Here is a 24,713-nt window from a genome sequence, read left to right as displayed (position 1 = left end):
ATCTGAACGACGGGTCAACAAACAAAGCCGCTTTGCCAAAATGCAGGAAGCGGCTTGGAAGGATGTGGAGAGGGTATTCGGAGTGCTTCAAGCTTGTTGGGGAATTGTTCGTGGAGCTGCAATGATGTGGGAATCGGAAACTTTGTGGCAGCTCATGACATGTTATGTTATTTTGTACAATATGACTGTCGACGATGAGGGTGATGGTGTTGCCCAAACCAATGATTTTGAAGCACCTGGAGAACAAATTCAAATCTCGGAAGATCAAGATGCAGCTCAGCTTATGAACTTTCTACAGATGCATCGGAATCTTCGAGATCATCAGGTGCACGCGCAGCTAGGTTTTGTGGAGCATATGTGGACCCACAATAAAAACCAAAGAGCTAATGTTTGAGTTGTGCACTTAAAAAATTATGTATTTTCGGTACCAACATTTGTTATTTACGTGCGACATTGCGTGTATGATAGACGTGCATGGATTTGAGAGTCCAGATTTGAGATATGTGAATGAAGAGCACGAGACATGAGGGGCCATCCGGATGCGTCCGCGGGTGTTTGAGGGGACGGATTTGCCATGTCCTGTTGTAGATGCTCTTAGTCTTCACTCCACCGGCCTGCCCGCATCAGTGGGCCGGGCGGGCCTCACTCCTTCTCTTTCAACGGACGTCTCAGCATGCCGTATCGATTCAACATGTGGCATGTCATGGATAGGGGCATAGCCAGCCGCCAACCCACCATGCAATGGGGTCTTTGTGGATGTGTTTGGTTTCTCGCATCGATTTTGGCACCCTTGTATTTGTGGCTCGATAGTCTTTTTGAGCTAATACAGCCTCCAAATCATGTTCTACACTTTTTTTAATTGCTCAAAAAGCCACATGCTACATAAGAGCATAAACAGAGGCACGGCGTTTGGTTGTGAGTGTGCTCTCCAAATGCAACATGCTACTTCTTGGTTACAGTTACGTGCAAGACATGCGGTGTGGTAACTTCTTTTTCGAGTAGTGAGGTTACCAAGACATGCGGTGTGGTAACTTCTTTTCCGAGTAGTGAGGTTACCAGACACAGAGCCATGCATGGGCATAGGCAACAACACTAAATCATATTCATACTACTTACTGAAGTAGCATAGACATAATAGTGTCTCAGACAGTCAGATAGTCATACACATTAAGTATAATATCGATTACAAGCCGCACTTTATCACAACATTTGCACAGACACAGTCGAAGACGGTGACCCTGAAAATATCCTAGGTCAGGACCTTTAATGTGAGGAAGTATCTAGGTGGTAAGCAATGGCCACCTTTGATCCATGACAACCCTCCCGTTAACATCTCGGAGCCTGGCCTTCCAGTTGCATCTGATGTTCGTCGTGAGAGTGATCTTCCGTGGGAGGGGCCGAGGTGCTCATGAAAGGCATTGGGGATGGGAAGTAAATCCAACCCAGGTGCTAAGAGCACCTTATGGTAGTGGGTTGGATGTCAGCTATCCGTCGACAATCTCATATTGGTGAGCGTGTGGCATGTACCATCTTTCCCAATGTAGCTACGATTCTACAGAGAAACATGTATTTTGGACCCACCATAGAAAGAGGGTAATCTAGTTCACTCATCACAACGTTTTACACTTAGATTTCTACCCCGTTACTCTCTCTGATATGAGAGTTGGGATGACTCTGTTAGTTTCGGTAGGGCTGGAAATTCTACCCAAAGCAGGAGATTCAATTAAGCAACATTCCGAAGCTACAATTTTGCCTCTCTAATTGCAAGAAGAAGTACAAAGGATGAATGCAGAAGTTGAGGGGTCAAACTCCTGTAGAGGGGGGGGGGGGGGGGGGGGGGGGGGGGGATAAACGTCTAAAATCACTTGTCTGAAACATCTAAAAAATCTGCCAATATATTCCCAAAAAACGAAAGCTAAGCGATAATTGTTTTGTGAAATCATCAATCAACTCAGAAAAAAAAAGATAGAAAGAACTTGTTCCGGTGGCCAGGAACGGACACAGCAACCAACAAGTTAAATCATGCAATTGATAGTGAGCAATGGGCTGATACGCAAATGGGTTTCTAGCGGTGCTGGTATGTAACGGTGAAAAATCCACCTCACACATTTGTTGAGACCTATGCACTCCTATACATGCAAATTTATATGCATGTATCTCGATCCATCACAAATGATTACGTCAAATCAGTGTAGGTCCCCCATCTTCTCACCCAACAATCTCATCCTTTCATTCCACATTTTTTAATTCAAATCTTTCATATCTTTAAATCCATAATTTTATTTTTGAAACTTTCATATATTTGAACTTCTAGCGCCAGGACCTTTAGAAAAAGAGCAATATCGGATACATTTCAAGCACGATTAAATTTTAATGTTTCAATCCATCTGTTTCACTCAATCTATTTCAGTGTGTGAAACTGCTTAGAACAAGACCAATGTGTGAAATCTGTTTTTAAAAATGAGTGAATTTATTTTTTTTAAATGAGAAAATTTCTTTTTAATGAGTAAATTATGTTATTTGAAACGAGTGAAATCTGTTTTAAAAAATGAGTGGAATTATTGTTATTTTTAATTCAGTGAAATCATTTTTTAAATTGAGTGAAATTTGTGTCAAAATAAATTAAATTAGTTTTTTATGAGTGATTTTATTTGGTACGCAGCAAAATTAGTTTTATGAAATGAGTGAAAATAGTTTTTTTTTAGTGACATTAGTCTTTGGGAATGAGTACTTTTATGGAAATGTGTGAAATCTGTTTTTTTAATTGAACGAGATTAGCTTTTGGAATGAGTGAAATCATTATTTTATTAATTGAGTGAAATTACTTTTTGAATTGAGCGGGATCAGTTCTTTGAAATGAGTGAAAACTATTTTTTGAAATTAGGAAATCCATTTTCAAAATGTGTGAAATCTGATTTTTAAGGAGTAAAATCATTTTCTGAATTGAGTGAAATAATTTTTTAAAACAGAGTGAATTCGGTTTTCAAAATCAGTGACATCTGTTTTGAAATGAGTGAATTTTTTTTGTGAATAGGCCAAAATCACTGCTTGGAAATGAGTGAAGTCTGTTTTTAAACTGGTTAACTAAAAATCTGTGAAACTGATTTTGCAGTGTGAAATAAACTGAAATTGAAATATTAACTAAAAATATGGATGGTAACAGAACAGAACAACATGTGTCATGCCTGTTTTTTATTCCTTGATCCGGCACACAGGTTACAGGGGCGGGACGGTCCATGAACTGGTCGCCGGCCGAGCACAAAGCACGGAGCCAGCAGTACCCAAATAATAAAAGCACAAACGACTGAGACGGACGGAGGAAACAACAGTGCAGTCGACAAGGAGACGCACGACTGCACTTGCGCACAGGCATGCATGCATGCGCGACGACGCATGCGACACGTACGTGCGAGTGCTGATTGCCGGCCGGCCGGCCACCCGGCTAGCTTATTAATTGTACTCATCATCATACTGACGTACGCAGCTGGCGGATCGAGCAAAGCTACTCGAGGCCAAAGTGCTTCCTCATGCCGCCCACGAACTGGTACACGGCCTCGGCGTCCGGCAGCGACTTGGCCACGCACTCGTTCTCCCCGACGCACCGCGCCGCCCATGCCGTCAGCTTGGGGCACTCCTCCGCGATGCTGAACCCGGCGAGCCGCTCGTACGTCAGGAACCACGGGGTGAAGGTCACCAGCGCCACGTCCGCGTACCCGAGCGCCTCGCCGCCGAAGTAGGGCTTCTCGCCCAGCTCCCCCTCCAGCGTCTTGAACACGCCCACCATCTCCTTCTTCCCCTCCTCCACCGCCGGCGCGCCCTTCGGCACCTTCCAGATCTTCCCGGCGCACTCCGGCATCTGCACGCACACACGAGTCATGATTTACGAGTTACGAGAGCAGCTTCGTAAGCAGCTGAATCAGTGGATGTAGACTCTACCTTGGCATCGACGTAGGCGGCCCAGAAGCGGGCGTTGGCGCGCGCGTAGGCGTCGGCGGGGAGGAGCTGCGCGCCGGTGCCGGCGAACGCCTCGTCGATGAACTCGAGGATGACCAGGGACTCGCAGACGGCCTTGCCGTCGACGAGGAGGACGGGGACCTTGGCGTGGACGGGGTTGGACGACAGCAGCAGCGGGCCCTTGGTGACCATGTTCTCGGCCGTCTCCTCGTACTCCACGCCCTTCTTCGCCAGCGCGATCCGCACCCTATTGCCGAACGGGCTGACGAAGCAATTGAGCAGCTTCACGGCCGCCATTGCCTTAACGAGCTAGTTAATCAGGGTCTGGTTAGGGTTATGGGCTTATGGCGCGTGTTTGCGTTGATGTTTCCTCGGTCGACTGGGGGCGTATATGTAGGGTCAGAATGCTGCATGGCACATTTGGTTACGACCTCGTGAGAAACGTCTCCTTTCGGTGTTTCTGTTTGTTTGTCCCTAGCTTGCTTCGGTGCGCGCTAGCAAGCAGGAATAAACATCAGTATGTGCAGATCGGTTTCATCGAAGGACTGGCTTTGCTCACGTCGTTGAAATTTGTACGTTAATTTCTTAGAGATGCATGGGGCCAGACGGAGATTAGCTTTCTCGGTGTCGCTCCGGATGGCGTCATTTGCATGTACATCATGCTTCGGAGCCAGCTATGTTCTTTGTGATCTTGTCCCTGCAGCTGGCCGATGGAGGTAAGCTCAATGTAGGTATGCTTGCCTTTCTAAAAAAATATCAATATATCAGGGTTTGAGGTCACTATATCAATTTAGGTATTTTGATTGCTTCCAAGTTTTTTGGTCCTCACTTAGGCATGACTTTGATCTTTTATGACTTTGCTACTTACTGGTGTGTTTATTTGTGTGCGTATTTGATTGTGTTAGTTGTGTGCATCGTAGCTATGCATATGCAGGGTGTGTGTTGATTGTGTTGTATCCACTTGATGCTTCATTTGGAGTCAATAAAATCAACCCTTTGTCGAAAAAATTGGAACGGCCGCCCGGTAACTCAACATTCAACATAGGTGCCAAAACTCCACCTCGCCATGTTGGGCCAAATGTCCATTCAGTTGAAGAAACAAGTTAGCCAAAGAGTCCACCACAACCTTCCCTCAAAAAGAGCCCACCACAACCTAGTGTGTCTGTGTCGCTGATTGTGGAAAATACTATTCTTCACTCAGTGTGAAGGATAACCCTGTAATACAAAGGGGCAACCGGGTGGCTAAGGTAGAGCGTAGCACGAGCGTTTCATCGATTTTTTTTTTTTTGTTTTCTTATTTTTCTCTGACCGTTTTCCCGAAACTCCTATTTATTGCCATCACGCGCGACATCCTCCTCCTCTTACTAGTGATTGTCCTGTTATGTGAAGGGGGGCAATGGAGCGGCGGCCAAAACGCCTACTCCACCTCCGTCTGGAGGTGGCTACAGTGTGAAGGAGATTGGGTGGCCGCCGCACCACCTCCTACATGGTTGCCATCGCAAGAAGGAGATCATGGGGAACAACTAGCTAATGTGCCCTCCTCCTCATCTTTGTACCGTAGTGACTGCATGCGGGGAGGGGGTAAGATCAAGTGAGAGTTATTGGTATTACCCTTTAAGAAGAAAGAAAATGCAACAAAAATAAAACATAATTAAAAGAATGAAGTTTCCTAAGAAAGATTGAATTAGTGGCACTGATATTACACTTTAAAATAAATAAACAAATTAAGCAATGCCAAATTTTGCGTACAATGTACACAATAAATGTGCTTTTCAAGAATAAGCATACGATAGTGAAATTTTCACAAATAAAAGAATTTCCCAAGAAATAATGAATTAGTGTGATTGATATTACTCTTAAAGAAGAAGAGATAAAATAATAACTAAAACAAGATGAAAACAATGAAGCTTTGTAAGAAAAATGAATCAACGGCATTGGTATTACCCTTTAAGAAGAAAATAAAATAAAAACTAAAACAAAAAATAATGAGGTTTTCTAAGGAAGAATGAATTGGTGACACTGGTATTACCCTTTAAGAAGAAAGAAAACGAAAAAATTCTAAAAAAACAATGACAAAATTTTAACACAATATACATCTTTTTTAAATGTGGAATAAATAAATAGTATTGGATTTTTCGCAAAAAAAAGTTTCATAAGAAGGAATGGATAAGTGGCATTGATACTACACTTGAAGAAGAAAGAAAACAAAAGTTGTATAAGGAACAATGAATTAGTTCTGCTGGTATTACCCTTTAATAATAAATACAATGAAAAAAGTTTAAAAAGCTTTGCACTAAAATCGCACTTTTGTAGTATGCAAACAATTACTAGTTATTTGTGTGATTGTCCTGTTATTTGTGTGATTGTCCTGTTATTTGTAATATGCAAATAATTTTGGCACATATTACATATTATTTGTGTGTATGCATTTACACTCATCCAACATCCCAAAAATACCTTTAAACAAAAAAATAATAAAAAGAGAAAAGCATCTATACACATATATAGTGTGCGAATAACTTTGAAAGTTGGTCGTTGGATGAAGCCAATCCGACGGTACAGAGATGGCAAATCCGAGCACTACTGGCTGTTGGATATCATCTACATTCCACCAGATTCTGCCACATGTACAATCTAGAAGACTCCATGGTTGAACTTAAGCATAATGCACAAACCTCAAAACACAAGCATTTCTCCTTTGTTCTCTAGAATCTTCCATATCTTAATTGACCAAACTTTTTTTTAAATGAACTGTCACTTTTTGTTTTTACCTTTACAATGCATAATTCCATGAATCTTAAAATAGATTATTTTTTTATAAAACTAATTGATTTTGGATGAGATGAACTATAAGAATTAAACGAACATCTATCATGCATATATGACTCAAAGCTTACATACTATAGTGTGGTATTTATTCATAATTTGGTTACCAAATCTCATGCATGTAATGCACGTGTACCTTACTAGTAAAACTAAAAAACAGAATAAAAAACAAAGGAAAAGATGGATGGGCTGGGAGGTATGGGTAATGGGCTCCAGCCCAATAGGAAATCGACTGAGTGGTCAGAAAAAAAAGAGGGCCCGAACCATCTCATAGAACAGTCCAGGAAAAAAATGCACAGCCCTCAAAAAAAGGGGGGAAATGCACGAATTTCAGAGCAAGAACTGACGGTCAAGGAATTGACTGACCCAAATTCAAAATTCAGGGCGACTTACTTGTGTATAGCTAAAGTGCAAAACTTCGTACATGTGTCACTATCAGTCTTCCAGTACATAAACAGTACTACCATATATCCTCGCTGCCCACGGCCGCATAAAATTTGTACAAAAGCAGCATATATACGTACATGTATAGTGATACACTACTGCTCCTTAAGTATATCTAGCTAGATGTAGGTAATCAAGTCGCTAGTTTATATCCCTATAGTCGATCAGCCGACTGCTGCTTCCTGCTCGAGCATGTCTCGGTTGAACCGCGTGATGAACTCCTCAACCTTCCGGTTGAGCTCCTCGTCGCTCAGCTGCCAGTACTCGCGCTCCTCCTCTGATGGCGGCACCCTGTCGGTCTCCTCTGCAGCCGAGCACCGGGGCTTCATCTCTTGGACGGAGTCCTCTTCTTGATCATCAGGTGTTACTGTAATCTGAGCTTGTAGTGTTGTCCACTGATCGCCTTCCACCATCGTTGCATCGCTCTTGTTGGCGCTAACTGGTTCGGGCGCTTCTTCTTCTTCTTCTTCTTCTTCTTCTTCTTCTTCTTCTTCTTCTTCTTCTTCTTGGTCACGCTTATCAAGAACCGACGTATGGTCCGTGTCAGTTTTCCGCTTGTTCGCGGCACCTTTACCTTTGGTCAAAGCCAGCGCATGCCCCTCCTCCTCCATGCCAGTGCATGATGGCTGGTCACCACCTCCTACGACGACACTAGTGGATATATCGACCGGCGCCGTTGGCTCGTGGGGTGCCATCAGCGGCACCGACGTCACGTCACAGTAGTCCTCTTGGACTGCGTCCGCCGGGTGGAGACCGACGACGTCGGAGAGGTTGTCGTGGTCGTGGTCGTCGTATTGGTGGTGGGGTGCGGAGCTAAAGAAGAGCACGCCGGAGTCGGCGGCGATGATGGCGATGATGGAGTGGGACATGAGGAACCAGAAGGTGGAGTCCCTGGCGAGCGCGGACGGCGGCACACGCAGCAGCGACACGTAGATGATCGGCAGGGAGATCGCCAGCGCCGAGATGGAGACCCGCGCGATGGCCTGCGGCTGCGGCGGCCGCATGCTCGTCATGCCACTAGCAAACTACTCAATTTGACCCTGAGCTAGCTAAGAAACTACTCAATTTGACCCTGAGCTAGCTACTCAATGTGGCATGTGGTAGGCAGGCTTGTCAAATGCCGATGGAAGCTGCCTGTGACCCTGCCCGGTTACATGTTGCACATTCGGCTGCCCTTTTATAGGGCCGAGCGTGGTTGTGTTTCGGCGTTTGCCCGTCGCGTGGTGGGTTTAATGATTGGTTTACGTGTCTCGGCTCTAGAGAGCACCGCTACTCCTACTTGCTAGGAGTGCGTTGCACTGGCGAATGGCGAGCTGGCGTGGTGAATGGCAAGGCGCGCGGTTTCTAGGGTAAAAAGAGCCGCGCATGGAGCTCTGGGTGGGCGCGTGTGTGCGTGCAGTAGAATGGACGCGTACGTGATGCTTCATGAGAGAACTCAACTCCGCCACATGCCACATCTCGCCTTCTGTGTTGCTATCAGAAATTAAACGGTGTGAAGCCCCTAATTCAGAAACAACCGCGGCCGTTGAATGCTGTGAGTGTGACACGCCTAGCTAGCTTGTACGTACGGCTCAATCAATCGGCCACACTGATGGTGCTCAAGGGTAGCACCTGGCATGAATTTTTTTTTCACTCTGAATTATGACGGCCACCACAACGACAGGGCCAAGCCCACGAAAACTCAAGACTCATTGTGTTCTTCATTCATGCGCGCCGGATGAATGGCACCGATCCAGATAACTCCTTGTTTCATCTTTGATTCATGGGTGAGCGTCACGACATAATTATTATTTTATATTGAAATGCGGCAACAGACTTGCCACTTCATTGATTAAGATAGAAGTTCGAAGAAAGCCCACACACAAGAAAAGGTAAGAAAAAGGTCACTCTGGCGGAATCAAATTACACAAACGTTTTGCACCCGCCCATACCCACAGGCCAGCCTCCTCCTTGATGTTTCGCACGATGACTGTGGTGGGGGCACTTTGTTGCGGAACACCCTAACGTTACGCTCATTCAACATTGCCATAGAGATAAACATCATGAGGGAAGTGATCCCACAGTCGCCATGGCCTGCACAGAGCGCGATGCTGAACCACCAATCTTTGAGCGAAGCCATGGTCGCCCACGCAATAGGCCCCACCTCCACCAGCCTGAGCCAAGCCTTGACCTCGTACTGAATTTTGACCATGTATCTGCATTGGAAAAGGAGGTGCGACGCCGACTCCTAGACCCGGTTGCAAAGGGGCAAAGCCCACAATTAGGTCATCCGTTGTGGTGAGGTATGTCGGCTGTCCAAATCCTATCATGGATCACCAACCACGTGAAGAATTTACACTTTGGGGGAGCCCAAACCTTCTAGATGGTCTTTAGTAGTCATGTCGTGGTGAGCCCCTCGAACAAAGCCTTGTAGGATGAAGATGCGGAGTAAGAGCCATCGGAAGTGAATTTCTAAGTGATAATGTCATCAATGACCGGGGCAAGCAACACACCTGCAAGCATCTCCCAAAGGTGGATAAACTCTGTGATGTGATCCATTGCAATACCTTGGTGAAAGTCAATTTGAGAAATCCAGAAGTTGTCCTGAAGTGCCTTCATAACCGAGCAGATGCCACATATTCTTGGGACAATGTCCCTCGGCCTCAAACCCTCAAGTCAAGGTGACTCCCAAGACTTGGCCTTGTAACCATCACCAATAGTCACCTAAGTGGCATCAGTGAAGATAGCCCGGTCTTCATCATTACATGGAGTTCCCAAACCAATCCGATGCTTGTCAGGATCAGACCACTCAAGCAAAAACCAGCGGAGGTGGAGGGTCATAGAGAATTGGGCTAGGTTCAGCATCTCAAGATCATCAAAGTGCTTTGGCTTGCATACCTGCTCCCAATTAGTCTTGCATTTCTCTCCAGAAACCTTGCCACAACCAACCCAAAGGTAAGCATGACGGGGGCAGTCAATTTTCTTCAGTACCTCTATAGGGAAGAGCAGTGGCGTAAGGTGGTAGATGGCAATAGTTGTAAGCATGGCTTGGACCAGGACCGCACGTCCGACAGTAGTGACATATATGACGGCCCATCCAAGGTGTGAGATTGGCGGCGACCTTATCCTCGAGGTGCTGAAAGTGTATCTGTTTCAACCTATACACCGATAGAGGTAAGCCATGGTAAGGCAACGGGAAGGCGGAGCGACTGGTAGGGAAGTGTAGTATAGGGTCGATATCGGCACAACGAATGGGAACAACAAGGCTTTTAGTGTGATTGGTAATCAATCCAGTGACCTTCTCGAACTCAGCAAGAGTGGTAGCAAAGAACTGGATATCGTCCTTGGTAGGACGAATGAAGACAACAATGTCATCATCATAAAGGGATGCACGAGTCGTAGTGTAGGTTCCTTGCAACGGATGTAGCTTGCCTTGCCTGGTGGCTTTGTTAAGAATGTGATGGAGCGGGTCAATGTTCAGGATAAAGAGGAGTGGGGTAACGGGTCCCCCTGACGAAGGCCGCATCCTTACTTGATGTGGTCGCCGGCAATCCCATTGAGCATGACCCTCGAGTACACCGAGGAGAGAAGGGTCGAGACCCACCCATGGAACCTCACCGGGAACCCAAGGTGACTAAGAAAATCCAATAAGAAGTCCCACTCTGATTGAGTCAAAGACTTTTCTTAATGTCAAGCTTGAAGAGAAGGGTCGGAGTCTTAATCCGATTTTGGTGCCTCGCAAGATTGCGACCATACATGGAGTTGTCTTGAATGCCCCTCTTTTTTATGAAACTGCTCTGGCATTGGAGACAAGGTTGTTCATGCGCGTTGCGATTCGACAAGCCATCATCCGAGCAACAAGCTTTGCCATGGCGTGAATGAGACTAATGGGTATAAAGTCAGAAATGTCCTCAGCACCATCCTTCTTAGGGACAAGGGAAATGTTGACCGAGTTCAACCAATGAAAGTTGTGCGCATGCAAGTCACAGAAATGGTTGATGGCCAACAAAATGCCATCCTTAATTGTGTCCCAGCAATCCTTGAAGAATGCCCGCTGAAGCTATCTTGTCCATAGCCTTGTCGCACTGAGCACTAAGCACTAAGCACAACTGGTTTGGCCTCCTCCTTAGCAAAGCGGTCTCCCAAACTGCTCAGATCACAATCAGGCATAGGAAGAATTCCCCAATTGAAGTTGATGTTGCGTGTCGGGCCCCTTTTAATGGGTTTTCTCAAATGGCTCAGCATGATATCTTTCTTGAGAGTATGGTCCGTGACCCAGCCGACATTGTGCTTTAGACGATCGATGAAGTTCTTCCTTCTCCGACGGTTCGCCTTTAGGTGAAAAATCACGTGTTGGCATCACAGTCATGAGGTTGCAAATCCTAGAGCATTTCCTCTTACGAGACCTCTCGAGGGTCGCAAGGCTAATTGAAGGAAATATGCCCTAGAGGCAATAATAAAGTATTATTTATTTCCTTGTATCATGATAAATGTTTATTATTCATGCTAGAATTGTATTAACCGGAAACATAATACATGTGTGAATATATAGACAAACAGAGTGTCACTAGTATGCCTCTACTTGACTAGCTCGTTAATCAAAGATGGTTATGTTTCCTAGCCATAGACATAAGTTGTCATTTGATTAACGAGATCACCTCATTAGGAGAATGACGTGATTGACTTGACCCATTCCGTTAGCTTAGCACTCGATCGTTTAGTATGTTGCTATTGCTTTCTTCATGACTTATACATGTTCCTATGACTATGAGATTATGCAACTCCCGTTTACCGGAGGAACACTTTGTGTGCTACCAAACGTCACAATGTAAATGGGTGATTATAAAGGTGCTCTACAGGTGTCTCCAAAGGTACTTGTTGGGTTGGCGTATTTCGAGATTAGGATTTGTCACTCCAATTGTCGGAGAGGTATCTCTGGGCCCACTCGGTAATGCACATCACTATAAGCCTTGCAAGCATTGTGACTAATGAGTTAGTTGCGGGATGATGTATTACGGAACGAGTAAAGAGACTTGCCGGTAACGAGATTGAACTAGGTATCGAGATACCGACGATCGAATCTCGGGCAAGTAACATACCGATGACAAAGGGAACAACGTATGTTGTTATGCGGTCTGACCGATAAAGATCTTCGTAGAATATGTGGGAGCCAATATGGGCATCCAGGTCCCGCTATTGGTTATTGACCGGAGACGTGTCTCGGTCATGTCTACATAGTTCTCGAACCCGTAGGGTCCGCACGCTTAAAGTTACGATGACAGTTTTATTATGACTTTATGTATGTTGATGTACCGAAGGAGTTCGGAGTCCCGGATGAGATCGGGGACATGACGAGGAGTCTCGAAATGGTCGAGACGTAAAGATCGATATATTGGACGACTATATTCGGACTTCGGAAAGGTTCCGAGTGATTCGGGTATTTTTCGGAGTACCGGAGAGTTACGGGAATACGTATTGGGCCTTATTGGGCCATACGGGAAAGAAGGAAAAGGGCCTCAAGGGTGGCCGCACCCCTCCCCTTGGTCTGGTCCGAATTGGACTAGGGAAGGGGGGCGCCCCCTTCCTTCCTTCTCTTTTTCGCTTCCTCTTTCCTATTCCATATGGGAGGTGGAATCCTACTAGGACTAGGGAGTCCTAGTAGGACTCCACACTTGGTGCGCCCCCTTCTAGGGCCGGCCTCCTCCTCCCTTGCTCCTTTATATACGGGGGCAGGGGGCACCCCATGGACACACTTGATATACGATATTTTAGCCGTGTGCGGTGCCCCCCTCCACCAGATTACACCTCGATAATACCGTCGCGGAGCTTAGGCGAAGCCCTGCGTCGGTGGAACATCATCATCGTCACCACGCCGTCGTGCTGACGAAACTCTCCCTCAACACTCGGCTGGATCGGAGTTCGAGGGACGTCATCGAGCTGAACGTGTGTAGAACTCGGAGGTGCCGTACGTTCGGTACTTGATCGGTCGGATCGTGAAGACGTACGACTACATCAACCGCGTTGTGATAACGCTTCCGCTGTCGGTCTACGAGGGTACGTGGACAATACTCTCCCCTCTCGTTGCTATGCATCACCATGATCTTGCGTGTGCGTAGGAAATTTTTTGAAATTACTACGTTCCCCAACAGTGGCATCCGAGCCTGGTTTTATGCGTTGATGCTATGCACGAGTAGAACACAAGTGAGTTGTGGGCGATATAAGTCATACTGCTTACCAGCATGTCATACTTTGGTTCAGCGGTATTGTGAGATGAAGCGGCCCGAACCGACATTACGCGTACGCTTACGCGAGACTGGTTTCACCGTTGCGAGCACTCGTTGCTTAAAGGTGACCGGCGGGTGTCTGTCTCTCTCACTTTAGTTGAACCGAGTGTGGCTACGCCCGGTCCTTGCGAAGGTTAAAACAGCACCAACTTGACAAACTATCGTTGTGGTTTTGATGCATAGGTAAGAACGGTTCTTGCTAAGCCCGTAGCAGCCACATAAAATATGCAACAACAAAGTAGAGGACGTCTAACTTGTTTTTGCAGGGCATGTTGTGATGTGATATGGTCAAGACATGATGTGATATAATGTATTGTATGAGATGATCACGTTTTGTAACCGAGTTATCGGCAACTGGCAGGAGCCATATGGTTGTCGCTTTATTGTATGAGATGCAATCGCCATGTAATAGTTTTACTTTATCACTAAGCGGTAGCGATAGTCGTAAAAGCAATAAGTTGGCGAGACGACAACGATACTACGATGGAGATCAAGGTGTCGCGCCGGTGACGATGGTGATCATGACGGTGCTTCGGAGATGGAGATCACGAGCAGGGTGCTTCGGAGATGGAGATCACAAGCACAAGATGATGATGGCCATATCATATCACTTATATTGATTGCATGTGATGTTAATCCTTTATGCATCTTATCTTGCTTTGATTGACGGTAGCATTATAAGATGATCTCTCACTAAAATTTCAAGATAAAAGTGTTCTCCCTGAGTATGCACCGTTGCAAAAGTTCTTCGTGCTGAGACACCACGTGATGATCGGGTGTGATAGGCTCTACGTTCAAATACAACGGGTGCAAAACAGTTGCACACGCGGAATACTCAGGTTAAACTTGACGAGCCTAGCATATAACAGATATGGCCTCGGAACACGGAGACCGAAAGGTCGAGCGTGAATCATATAGTAGATATGATCAACATAGTGATGTTCACCATTGAAACTACTCCATCTCACGTGATGATCGGACATGGTTTAGTTGATATGGATCACGTGATCACTTAGAGGATTAGAGGGATGTCTATCTAAGTGGGAGTTCTTAAGTAATATGATTAATTGAACTTGAATTTATCATGAACTTAGTACCTGATAGTATTTTGCAAATTATGTTGTAGATCAATAGCTCGCGTTGTTGCTTCCCTGTTTTATTTTTGATATGTTCCTAGAGAAAATTATGTTGAAAGATGTTAGTAGCAAAGATGCGGATTGGATCCGTGATCTGAGGATTATCCTCATTGCTGCATAGAAAATTATGTCCTTGATGCACCGCTAGGTGACAGACCTATTGCAGGAGCAGATGCAGACGTTATGAACGTTTGGCTAGCTCAATATGATGACTACTTGATAGTTTAGTGCACCATGCTTAACGGCTTAGAATCGGGACTTCAAAGACGTTTTGAACGTCATGGACCATATGAGATGTTCCAGGAGTTGAAGTTAATATTTCAAGCAAATACCCGAGTTGAGAGATATGAAGTCTCCAACAAGTTCTATAGCTAAAATATGGAGGAGAATCGCTCAACTAGTGAGCATGTGCTCAGATTGTCTGGGTACTACAATCGCTTGAATCAAGTGGGAGTTAATCTTCCAGATAAAATAGTGATTGACAGAATTCTCTAGTCACCATCACCAAGTTAGTAGAACTTCGTGATGAACTATAATATGCAAGGGATGACGAAAGTAATTCCCGAGCTCTTCGTGATGCTGAAATCGACGAAGGTAGAAATTAAGAAAAACATCAAGTGTTGATGGTTGATGAGACCACTAGTTTCAAGAAAAGGGCAAAGGGAAGAAGGGGAACTTCAAAAAGAACGGCAAGCAAGTTGCTACTCAAGTGAAGAAGCCCAAGTCTGTACCTAAGCCTGAGACTAAGTGCTTCTACTGCAAAGGGACTGGTCAACTGGAAGCGGAACTACCCCAACTATTTGGTGGATAAGAAGGATGGCAAAGTGAACAAAGGTATATTGGATATACATATTATTGATGTGTACTTTACTAGTGTTTATAGCAACCCCTCGGTATTTGATACTGGTTCAGTTGCTAAGAGTAGTAACTCGAAACGAGAGTTGCAGAATAAACAGAGACTAGTAAAAGGCGAGGTGACGATGTGTGTTGGAAGTAGTTCCAAGATTGATATGATCATCATCGCACACTCCCTATACTTTCGGGATTAGTGTTGAAACTAAATAAGTGTTATTTGGTGTTTGCGTTGAGCATGAATATGATTTGATCATGTTTATTGCAATACGGTTATTCATTTAAGTTAGAGAACAATTGTTGTTCTGTTTACATGAATAAAAAAACTTCTATGGTCATACACACCAACGAAAATGGTTTGTTGGATCTCGATCGTAGTGATACACATATTCATAATATTGAAGCCAAAAGATGCAAAGTTAATAATGATAGTGCAACTTATTTATGGCACTGCCGTTTAGGTCATATTGGTGTAAAGCGCATGAAGAAACTCCATACTGATGGGATTTTGGAATCACTTGATACTTGCGAACCGTGCCTCATGGGCAAGATGACTAAAACGCCGTTCTCCGGAACTATGGAGAGAGCAACAGATTTGTTGGAAATCATACATACAGATGTATGTGGTCCGATGAATATTGAGGCTCGTAGCAGGTATCATTATTTTCTGACCTTCACAGATGATTTGACCAGTTATGGGTATATCTACTTAATGAAAAAAGAGTCTGAAACATTTGAAAAGTTCATATAATTTCAGAGTGAAGCAGAAAATCATCGTAACAAGAAAATAAAGTTTCTATGATCTGATCATGGAGAAGAGTATTTAAGTTACGAGTTTGGCCTTCAGTTAAAACAATGTGGAATAGTTTCACAAATTCATGCCACCTGGAACACCACAGTGTAATGGTGTGTCCGAACATCGTAACCGTACTTTATTAGATATGGTGCAATATATGATGTCTCTTACCGATCTACCACTATCGTTTTGGGGTTATGCATTAGAGACAGCTACATTCACGTTAAATAGGGCACCATCAAAATCCGTTGAGACGACGCCTTATGAACTGTGGTTTGGCAAGAAAACCAAAGTTGTCGTTTCTTAAAGTTTGGGGTTACGATGCTTATGTGAAAAAGTTTCATCCTGATAAGCTCAAACCCAAATCGAAGAAATGTGTCTTCATAAGATACCCAAAGGAGACAGTTGGGTACACCTTCTATCACAGATCCGAAGGCAAGACATTCATTGCTAAGAATGGATCCTTTCTAGAGAAGGAGTTTTCTCTCGAAAGAAGTGAGTGGGAGGAAAGTAGAACTTGATGAGGTAAATGTACCTGCTCCCTTATTGGAAAGTAGTTCATCACAGAAATCTGTTCCTGTGACTCCTACACCAATTAGTGAGGAAGTTAATGATGATGATCATGTAAACTTCAGATCAAGTTACTACCAAACCTCGTAGGTAAACCAGAGTGAGATCCACACCAGAGTGGTATGGTAATCCTGTTCTGGAGGTCATGTTACTAGACCATGGCGAACCTACGAACTATGAAGAAGCGATGGTGAGCCCAGATTCCGCAAAATGGCTTGAGGCCATGAAATCTGAGATGAGATCCATGTATAAGAACAAAGTATGGACTTTGATTGACTTGCCCAATGATCGGCGAGTCATTGAGAATAAATGGATCTTCAAGAGGAAGACGGACGCTGATAGTAGTGTCACTATCTACAAATCTAGAATTGTCGCAAAAAGGTTTTCGACAAGTTCAAGATGTTGACTACGATGAGAGTTTCTCACTCGTATCTATGCTTAAGTCTGTCTGACTCATGTTAGCAATTGCCGCATTTTATGAAATATGGCAAATGGATAAACAAAACTACATTCCTTAATGGATTTATTAAAGAAGAGTTGTATATGATGCAACCAGAAGGTTTTGTCAATCCTAAAGGTGCTAACAAAATATGCAAGCTCCAGCGATCCATCTATGGACTGGTGCAAGCATCTCGGAGTTCGAATATACACTTTGATAAGTTGATCAAAGGATATAGTGTTATACAGTCTTGCGGTGAAGCCTGTATTTACAAGAAAGTGAGTGGGAGCACTACAGCATTTCTGATAAGTATATGTGAATGACATATTGTTGATCGGAAATAATGTAGAATTATTCTGCAAAGCATAAAGGAGTGTTTGAAAGGAGTTTTTCAAAGAAAGACCTCGGTGAAGCTGCTTACATATTGAGCATCAAGATCTATAGAGATAGATCAAGACGCTTGATAAGTTTTTTCAATGAGTACATACCTTAACAAGATTTTGAAGTAGTTCAAAATAGAACAGTCAAAGAAAGAGTTCTTGCCTGTGTTACAAGGTGTGAAATTGAGTAAGACTCAAAAGCCCGACCACGGCAGAAGATAGAAAGAGAATGAAAGTCATTCCCTATGCCTTGGCCATAGGTTCTATAAAGTATGCCATGCTGTGTACCAGATCTATTGTATACCCTACACTGATTTTGGCAAGGGAGTACAATAGTGATCTAGGAGTAGATCATTGGACAGCGGTCAAAATTATCCTTAGTGGAATAAGGATATGTTTCTCGATTATGAAAGTGACAAAAGGTTCGTCGTAAAGGGTTACGTCGATGCAAGTTTTGACACTAAATCTAGATGACTCTAAGTCTCGGTCTAGATACATATTGAAAGTGGGAGCAATTAGCTAGAGTAACTCCGTGCAGAGCATTGTAGACATACAAATTTGCAAAATACTTACGGATCTGAATGTGACAGACCCGTTGACTAAAATTATCTCACAAGCAAAACATGATCACACCTTAGTACTCTTTGGGTGTTAATCACATAGCGATGTGAACTAGATTATTGACTCTAGTAAACCCTTTGAGTGTTGGTCACATAGAGATGTGAACTATGGGTGTTAATCACATGGTGATGTGAATTATTGATGTTAAATCACATGGTGATGTGAACTAGATTATTGACTCTAGTGCAAGTGGGAGACTGAAGGAAATATGCCCTAGAGGCAATAATAAAGTATTATTTATTTCCTTGTATCATGATAAATGTTTATTATTCATGCTAGAATTGTATTAACCGGAAACATAATACATGTGTGAATATATAGACAAACAGAGTGTCACTAGTATGCCTCTACTTGACTAGCTCGTTAATCAAAGATGGTTATGTTTCCTAGCCATAGACATAAGTTGTCATTTGATTAACGAGATCACCTCATTAGGAGAATGACGTGATTGACTTGACCCATTCCGTTAGCTTAGCACTCGATCGTTTAGTATGTTGCTATTGCTTTCTTCATGACTTATACATGTTCCTATGACTATGAGATTATGCAACTCCCGTTTACCGGAGGAACATTGTGTGCTACCAAACGTCACAACGTAAATGGGTGATTATAAAGTTGCTCTACAGGTGTCTCCAAAGGTACTTGTTGGGTTGGCGTATTTCGAGATTAGGATTTGTCACTCCAATTGTCGGAGAGGTATCTCTGGGCCCACTCGGTAATGCACATCACTATAAGCCTTGCAAGCATTGTGACTAATGAGTTAGTTGCGGGATGATGTATTACGGAACGAGTAAAGAGACTTGCCGGTAACGAGATTGAACTAGGTATCGAGATACCGACGATCGAATCTCGGGCAAGTAACATACCGATGACAAAGGGAACAACGTATGTTGTTATGCGGTCTGACCGATAAAGATCTTCGTAGAATATGTGGGAGCCAATATGGGAATCCAGGTCCCGCTATTGGTTATTGACCGGAGACGTGTCTCGGTCATGTCTACATAGTTCTCGAACCCGTAGGGTCCGCACGCTTAAAGTTACGATGACAGTTTTATTATGAGTTTATGTATGTTGATGTACCGAAGGAGTTCGGAGTCCCGGATGAGATCAGGGACATGACGAGGAGTCTCAAAATGGTCGAGACGTAAAGATCGATATATTGGACGACTATATTCGGACTCCGGAAAGGTTCCGAGTGATTCGGGTATTTTTCGGAGTACCGGAGAGTTACGGGAATACGTATTGGGCCTTATTGGGCCATACGGGAAAGAAGGAAAAGGGCCTCAAGGGTGGCCGCACCCCTCCCCTTGGTCTGGTCCGAATTGGACTAGGGAAGGGGGGCGCCCCCTTCCTTCCTTCTCTTTTTCCCTTCCTCTTATCCTATTCCATATGGGAGGTGGAATCCTACTAGGGCTAGGGAGTCCTAGTAGGACTCCACACTTGGTGTGCCCCCTCCTAGGGCCGGCCTCCTCCTCCCTTGCTCATTTATATACAGGGGCAGGGGGCACCCCATGGACACATTTGATATACGATATTTTAGCCGTGTGCGGTGCCCCCTTCCACCAGATTACACCTCGATAATACCGTCGCGGAGCTTAGGCGAAGCCCTGCGTCGGTGGAACATCATCATCGTCACCACGCCGTCGTGCTGACGAAACTCTCCCTCAACACTCGGCTGGATCGGAGTTCGAGGGACGTCATCGAGCTGAACGTGTGTAGAACTCGGAGGTGCCGTACGTTCGGTACTTGATCGGTCGGATCGTGAAGACGTACGACTACATCAACCGTGTTGTGATAACGCTTCCGCTGTCGATCTACGAGGGTACGTGGACAACACTCTCCCCTCTCGTTGCTATGCATCACCATGATCTTGCGTGTGCGTAGGAAATTTTTTGAAATTACTACGTTCCCCAACACTAATAACTTTCCTTTTTAACCTTTTCTGAATGTCCAATTCCTCTAGACTGAGCTCTCTGCTCTCTTGGGCAATATCAAGCCATAGAATGACCTCAAGAGGCATGTGGAGCTGCACCTTGGCTTTGGCGAAGTCCTACTCCAAGTCTTTTATCTCTAGCTAGTGTGACTCAACTGATGAAAAAGGCTTTGATACGTCTCCACATGGTCAGAGTGTTCATTCCAAGTTTCTTGTACAATGTTTTGGAAACCCGACATCTTGATGCAAAAGCTTTTAAAATGGAAGGACTTTGGGCGCTTGGAGCAAAACCTCGTTGGCAAGCAAGAGAGGGTAATGGTACGATAGGGAGTACGACAGAGCATGAAGAATGTGGGTGGGAGATTCGATGTCCCAATCCTCGTTGCAAAAGAAGCTATTCGTCGTCGGATTATTTTGCTCATTGCTCCAAATGAATCTTCTATTCTGGATGTGGATCTCTTTTAGCTCGCAAGAATTCAACGCATTCCGAAATCTGACAAGCCTACTTTGGTCAACATTAGCACGATTCTTGTCTCTTGCACTATTGATTTGGTTGAAGTTGCTGGTAACAAGCCATTTGGTGCCCAAGGAGGGCTTTTCAAAGGTCAGTGCGTTGAAGAGGGCATCCTTGAGGTTTCCACGAGTGGGACCATAAACCATTGTAGTGAAGGAGGAATCGTTGTTCTCGCATCTAAGGTCAACATCTGCCGAAAGGGTGGTCTAACATAAGGAACATTGCCATGCATCTTTGGAACATGAGCAAACATCTTTTAAGTGGTTGACATGGTGATACAAAGATAGCACACAGCAAGCAACAACAGAGACCATAATCGAATAGAACATATGCTAAATTCAGGCATCGCCAAGGCTTCAGGAAGCAGCAGCAAACAGGCGTAGGAGTAGCAACAGAGGAACAACTATGGATTTTGTAGCTAACGTGGCAACCAAAGTACTACTGAACTGGACAGCTCAGCACGATCAGGCCATCTCAGCACGATCATGACATAATTAATATGCGTGTGTGTTTGAGATCTAGCACGCCAACAACTACGATTCTCCTAAATACAAACATATATATATTCTCAAGCCCTTAATATTATAATTTTTCCTTGTCGTAATCCATAGTTGTCTTGACATGGTTATGTCAATATGGCAATTTTCACAGTTTGAATTGTCAGAGCTCATAAAAGAAAACCGGTGATGAAAGATAAAAAACGAACAGTCCATCGAGGAAATTTTGCGGGTACGTATGACACAACACAACAAACATATTTTGTCTTTTCATCAGAAAAGATTAGATCTATTATTTGTGTCTCTACGGCGAGGTTGAAAGGTTGATATGGTAATGTATTACTAACTACTACTCCCTTCGTTTCATAATTTTTGTCGTGGTTTTAGTTTAAATTAAAACGAAAACCACAACAAGAGTTGGAAATGAAGGGAATACTAAAACTATGAGTTAAGCGTCGGCTATTGCTTCGTTTCACTTATGCCCTTTTTATTTGGGTTTTTGCTTCTGCTTTTGCAGCTTTTTCACTTTGCCAAAAAAACCACAAAAGCTTGTAAATAGGGCATTTTTGTTTCGGTTTTTGGCTTATGAATCAATATTGTTATATGATGGTACTCCCTCTGTCCCAGAATATAAGAACGTTTTTGACACTATGCTAGTGTTAAAAATGTTCTTATATTTTGGGACGGAGGGAGTACAAGCCAAGAGCCGAAGAAAAAAACACTAATTTAGTAGTTTTTTGTCAAAGTAAAAAAGCTACAAAAGTAGAAGTAAAAGTCCAAACAAACTGGATTAGTCTTCCAAGAAACTGTAAAGAGAATGAACTCATGCTTGTGGCACGTGTATGCAACGGTGTAGGTAGTGTCATGAGATGAGTTTATCCTTGTAACTTTCTCACGGCTAGGTGGCGCTGGAGTTAATTGCATCTGGCCATTCTCTGGTGAAAGCTACCTGCCTACCCAAATTGTGATTGCCAACTCCATCAACCTATCCTAATACTGATCCCTACGCCTTTTACCAAAGCTAGTTTCAACTGGCAAGTCTCCTCACCACAAGTGGAAAACTACCGCACACCTATTTACAGGTCCATGATTAAGGGTTTGACACTCTCGTACAAACAATCAAAGGTTCGACGACCATATTAACACGGGTCGCCACTAAGTAGAGTAGTTACCAAACCTTAAATCTTAAGCATGCATTCGAATCGAAAATGACGGGATGGGAACTTGTAAAAGGGAACTGATGGTGGCATATACAGCAGTACGACTCTGATGCTTTATCATTCTAGAACGGCGACAGAACAAGACGTGCTTAATTAGAGATTGTTGAGGGCATGTGAACGCGATAGAGTTAACCTCCTGCCGCTGTCAGTCTCATCTGAGCGACGTGCTTAATTAGATAAGCACGATTGTTGAGGGTGGAGCTTTGCAAAGTTGATGGATCGATTGGTCCAGGCTATCTAGCTAGCTACGTCAATCCCAGCTGGCAAGGCATGCGCATACGTGGCGTCGACCCTCGGCGGTGGAGCCGCCACCTGGATTTCGCTTGCCCCGCGTACCTAGTGCGTTTGAGAGTGTCGTGATTATGCCGGGGACTAGCAAAATAGCTCAACCGTTGCCCCATGTAAGCGTTTGCGTCAGCATGATTAGTGCAATTTTTAGGCCAACTCCAGCGGAAGACCCCGAACGGACGTTCGGTTTGTCCGGATTCTGTCCGTTTGGGGTGACAATGGGTGGCAAAACGGACATGCATGTCCGGATAGAGTTGGAGGCGTCCAACGCATCAAACGACCCTAAAATGTCCGTCTCGGCCGCACGCCTCACCCGCCCGTGAGCTCGCGCTCTCGCTCCGCCGGTGCAGCCGCCGCTGCCAAGCTCGTCCGCCCTCGCGCCCGCTCGTCGTCGCCACCCCGCTTGCGCCCTGCCTGCGTCGCGCCCGGGCCGAGCCCGCGTCCCAGCCGCTCCGCACTCGCGCCACGCCCGCGCCCGCGCAGCCGGCCGGCGCGCGCCGGCACCGCGCCCGCCCCGCACCTGCACGCCCCGCGCCCGCGCCTGCGCTGCCGGCCGGCGCGTGCCGCGCCCGCGGCTCGCGGCCTGCTCCGCCCGCGCCCGCGCCCTCCGCCTAGCATCGCCCGCCATGCTGCGCCTGCGCCCTTCGCGTCGCGCCCTCCGCGCTCGCCCGGCACTCCGCTCGACGCCCGCGCTCCCCCCCCCCCCCCCCCGCGCGCCGCGTCCGCGCTCGCCCGGCGCTCCGCCCCGCGCCCTCCTTTCCCGCGCGCTCCGCCCAGCGCCCTCCGCCCCGCGCCCTCCGCCCCGCGCGCGCCCGCCGCCATGCCCGCAGCAACTCACCGCCGCGCCGCTCGCGCGCCTTGCTGCCCCGCTCCAGCCGCACCTTTGCTGCCCCTGCCTGCGCCTGCTCGCCGGCCGCGGCGGCGGGGCCTCAACGACGGTGAGGCGAGGCCGGCCGGCCGGCTGGAGCGCTGCATGCTCTCGGCGCCCGCGGCTGTCCTGCCTCTTGGTGATGTGGGTGCCTGGTGGGCCATGGAGAGTAAAGGAGGAGAGAGAGAGGAGTGGGTGGGTGGGTGTGTGGGTCAATGACAGGCGGGCCAGGGTCGCATGCAAAAGGACACTCCCCGGACGAGGACGACGCAGAGAGCGCCCGCTCGTGTCCGTTTCAGACCCAAAGCCAGCCCAACTTTGCTCCCGGGATGGGGCGAAGCGGACACAAAACGGACTTTTTTTAGGACGGGGTCGCGCGCTGGGCCGTCTGATATGTTCGTTTTACCTCAAACGGACACACCCGGACAGGATAGGGGTGGAGTTGGCCTTATGTGTTGTTGTGCTAGCTCAGGCATTTACAATCGGATTTAGCAAGTTTGGCCTCTCAAACGTCCGCGAGCGTGTCATGTGAGTCAGTCTCCGGACATGTGCCTTTTGAGTCCCTGTTTCTCCGTGCGTGTAGTCATGCTTCCTGTTTTCTCCCTTATATGTTCTGTCACATCACATGTATGTGATTGTTGGAGGTGAAAAGAGAGGGGGGAAGATGGTTCGGGTTGGGCCACATCCTACATGACGGACTGACGGGCACGTCCGCGGGTCCTCATATTTTTTCCATATGTGCGTGAATATAAAGGTTTACGGATAATCCGAACGTACTGAGAAGTAATGAGGGGTTCAGTTGATTCAATTTTTCCTTCCATCCAGTCCAGACGCTAACTAGGCGCATCTACAAATATTTGAAGAGGATTTGAGGAGACAGTTTGTAGATGCTCTACATGTTTCGGTCAGACACGAGACTAGAAGTCGCCGCGCGCATTGTCGCGCCGTTTTTGTCAATGGATGCAGCTTTCTTTTCGATGGTTGTATTATGGATCGTTGCTGGATTGTGGGCTTTAGTTATACTTGACTTAAAATTTTCCTTCCGGTACGTTGTTGAAGGCAGGATTTAGAGGAAAAACATATTTGACGCTCTCTACCTCAAACAGTCGGGA

General features: G+C 45.6%; 1 protein-coding gene across 1 annotated transcript; it reads right to left on the bottom strand.

Moving 5' to 3' along the window:
- Positions 1-3,193: 3,193 nt before the first annotated feature.
- Positions 3,194-4,294, bottom strand: LOC123125500 (probable glutathione S-transferase GSTU1). The gene is made up of 2 exons (XM_044545979.1): positions 3,937-4,294; positions 3,194-3,856 (listed from the first exon to the last, which is right to left on the bottom strand). The coding sequence occupies exons 1-2, from the start codon at positions 4,249-4,251 to the stop codon at positions 3,503-3,505; spliced, it is 669 nt and encodes a 222-aa protein (XP_044401914.1). The 5' UTR covers positions 4,252-4,294; the 3' UTR covers positions 3,194-3,502.
- Positions 4,295-24,713: the final 20,419 nt, after the last annotated feature.

This window comes from Triticum aestivum, chromosome 5D (assembly GCF_018294505.1).
Source record: "Triticum aestivum cultivar Chinese Spring chromosome 5D, IWGSC CS RefSeq v2.1, whole genome shotgun sequence".
NCBI lineage: Eukaryota > Viridiplantae > Streptophyta > Magnoliopsida > Poales > Poaceae > Triticum > Triticum aestivum.
This window is presented reverse-complemented; position numbering and strand designations above follow the sequence as displayed.

Bases quoted from the DNA above. Each gene is read 5' to 3' on its own strand.
- LOC123125500 (XM_044545979.1), bottom strand. From the start codon at position 4,251: ATGGCGGCCGTGAAGCTGCTCAATTGCTTCGTCAGCCCGTTCGGCAAT. The intron at 3,857-3,936 runs GTAGAGTCTACA...GTGTGCGTGCAG, and splicing joins CCGCCTACGTCGATGCCAAG to ATGCCGGAGTGCGCCGGGAA.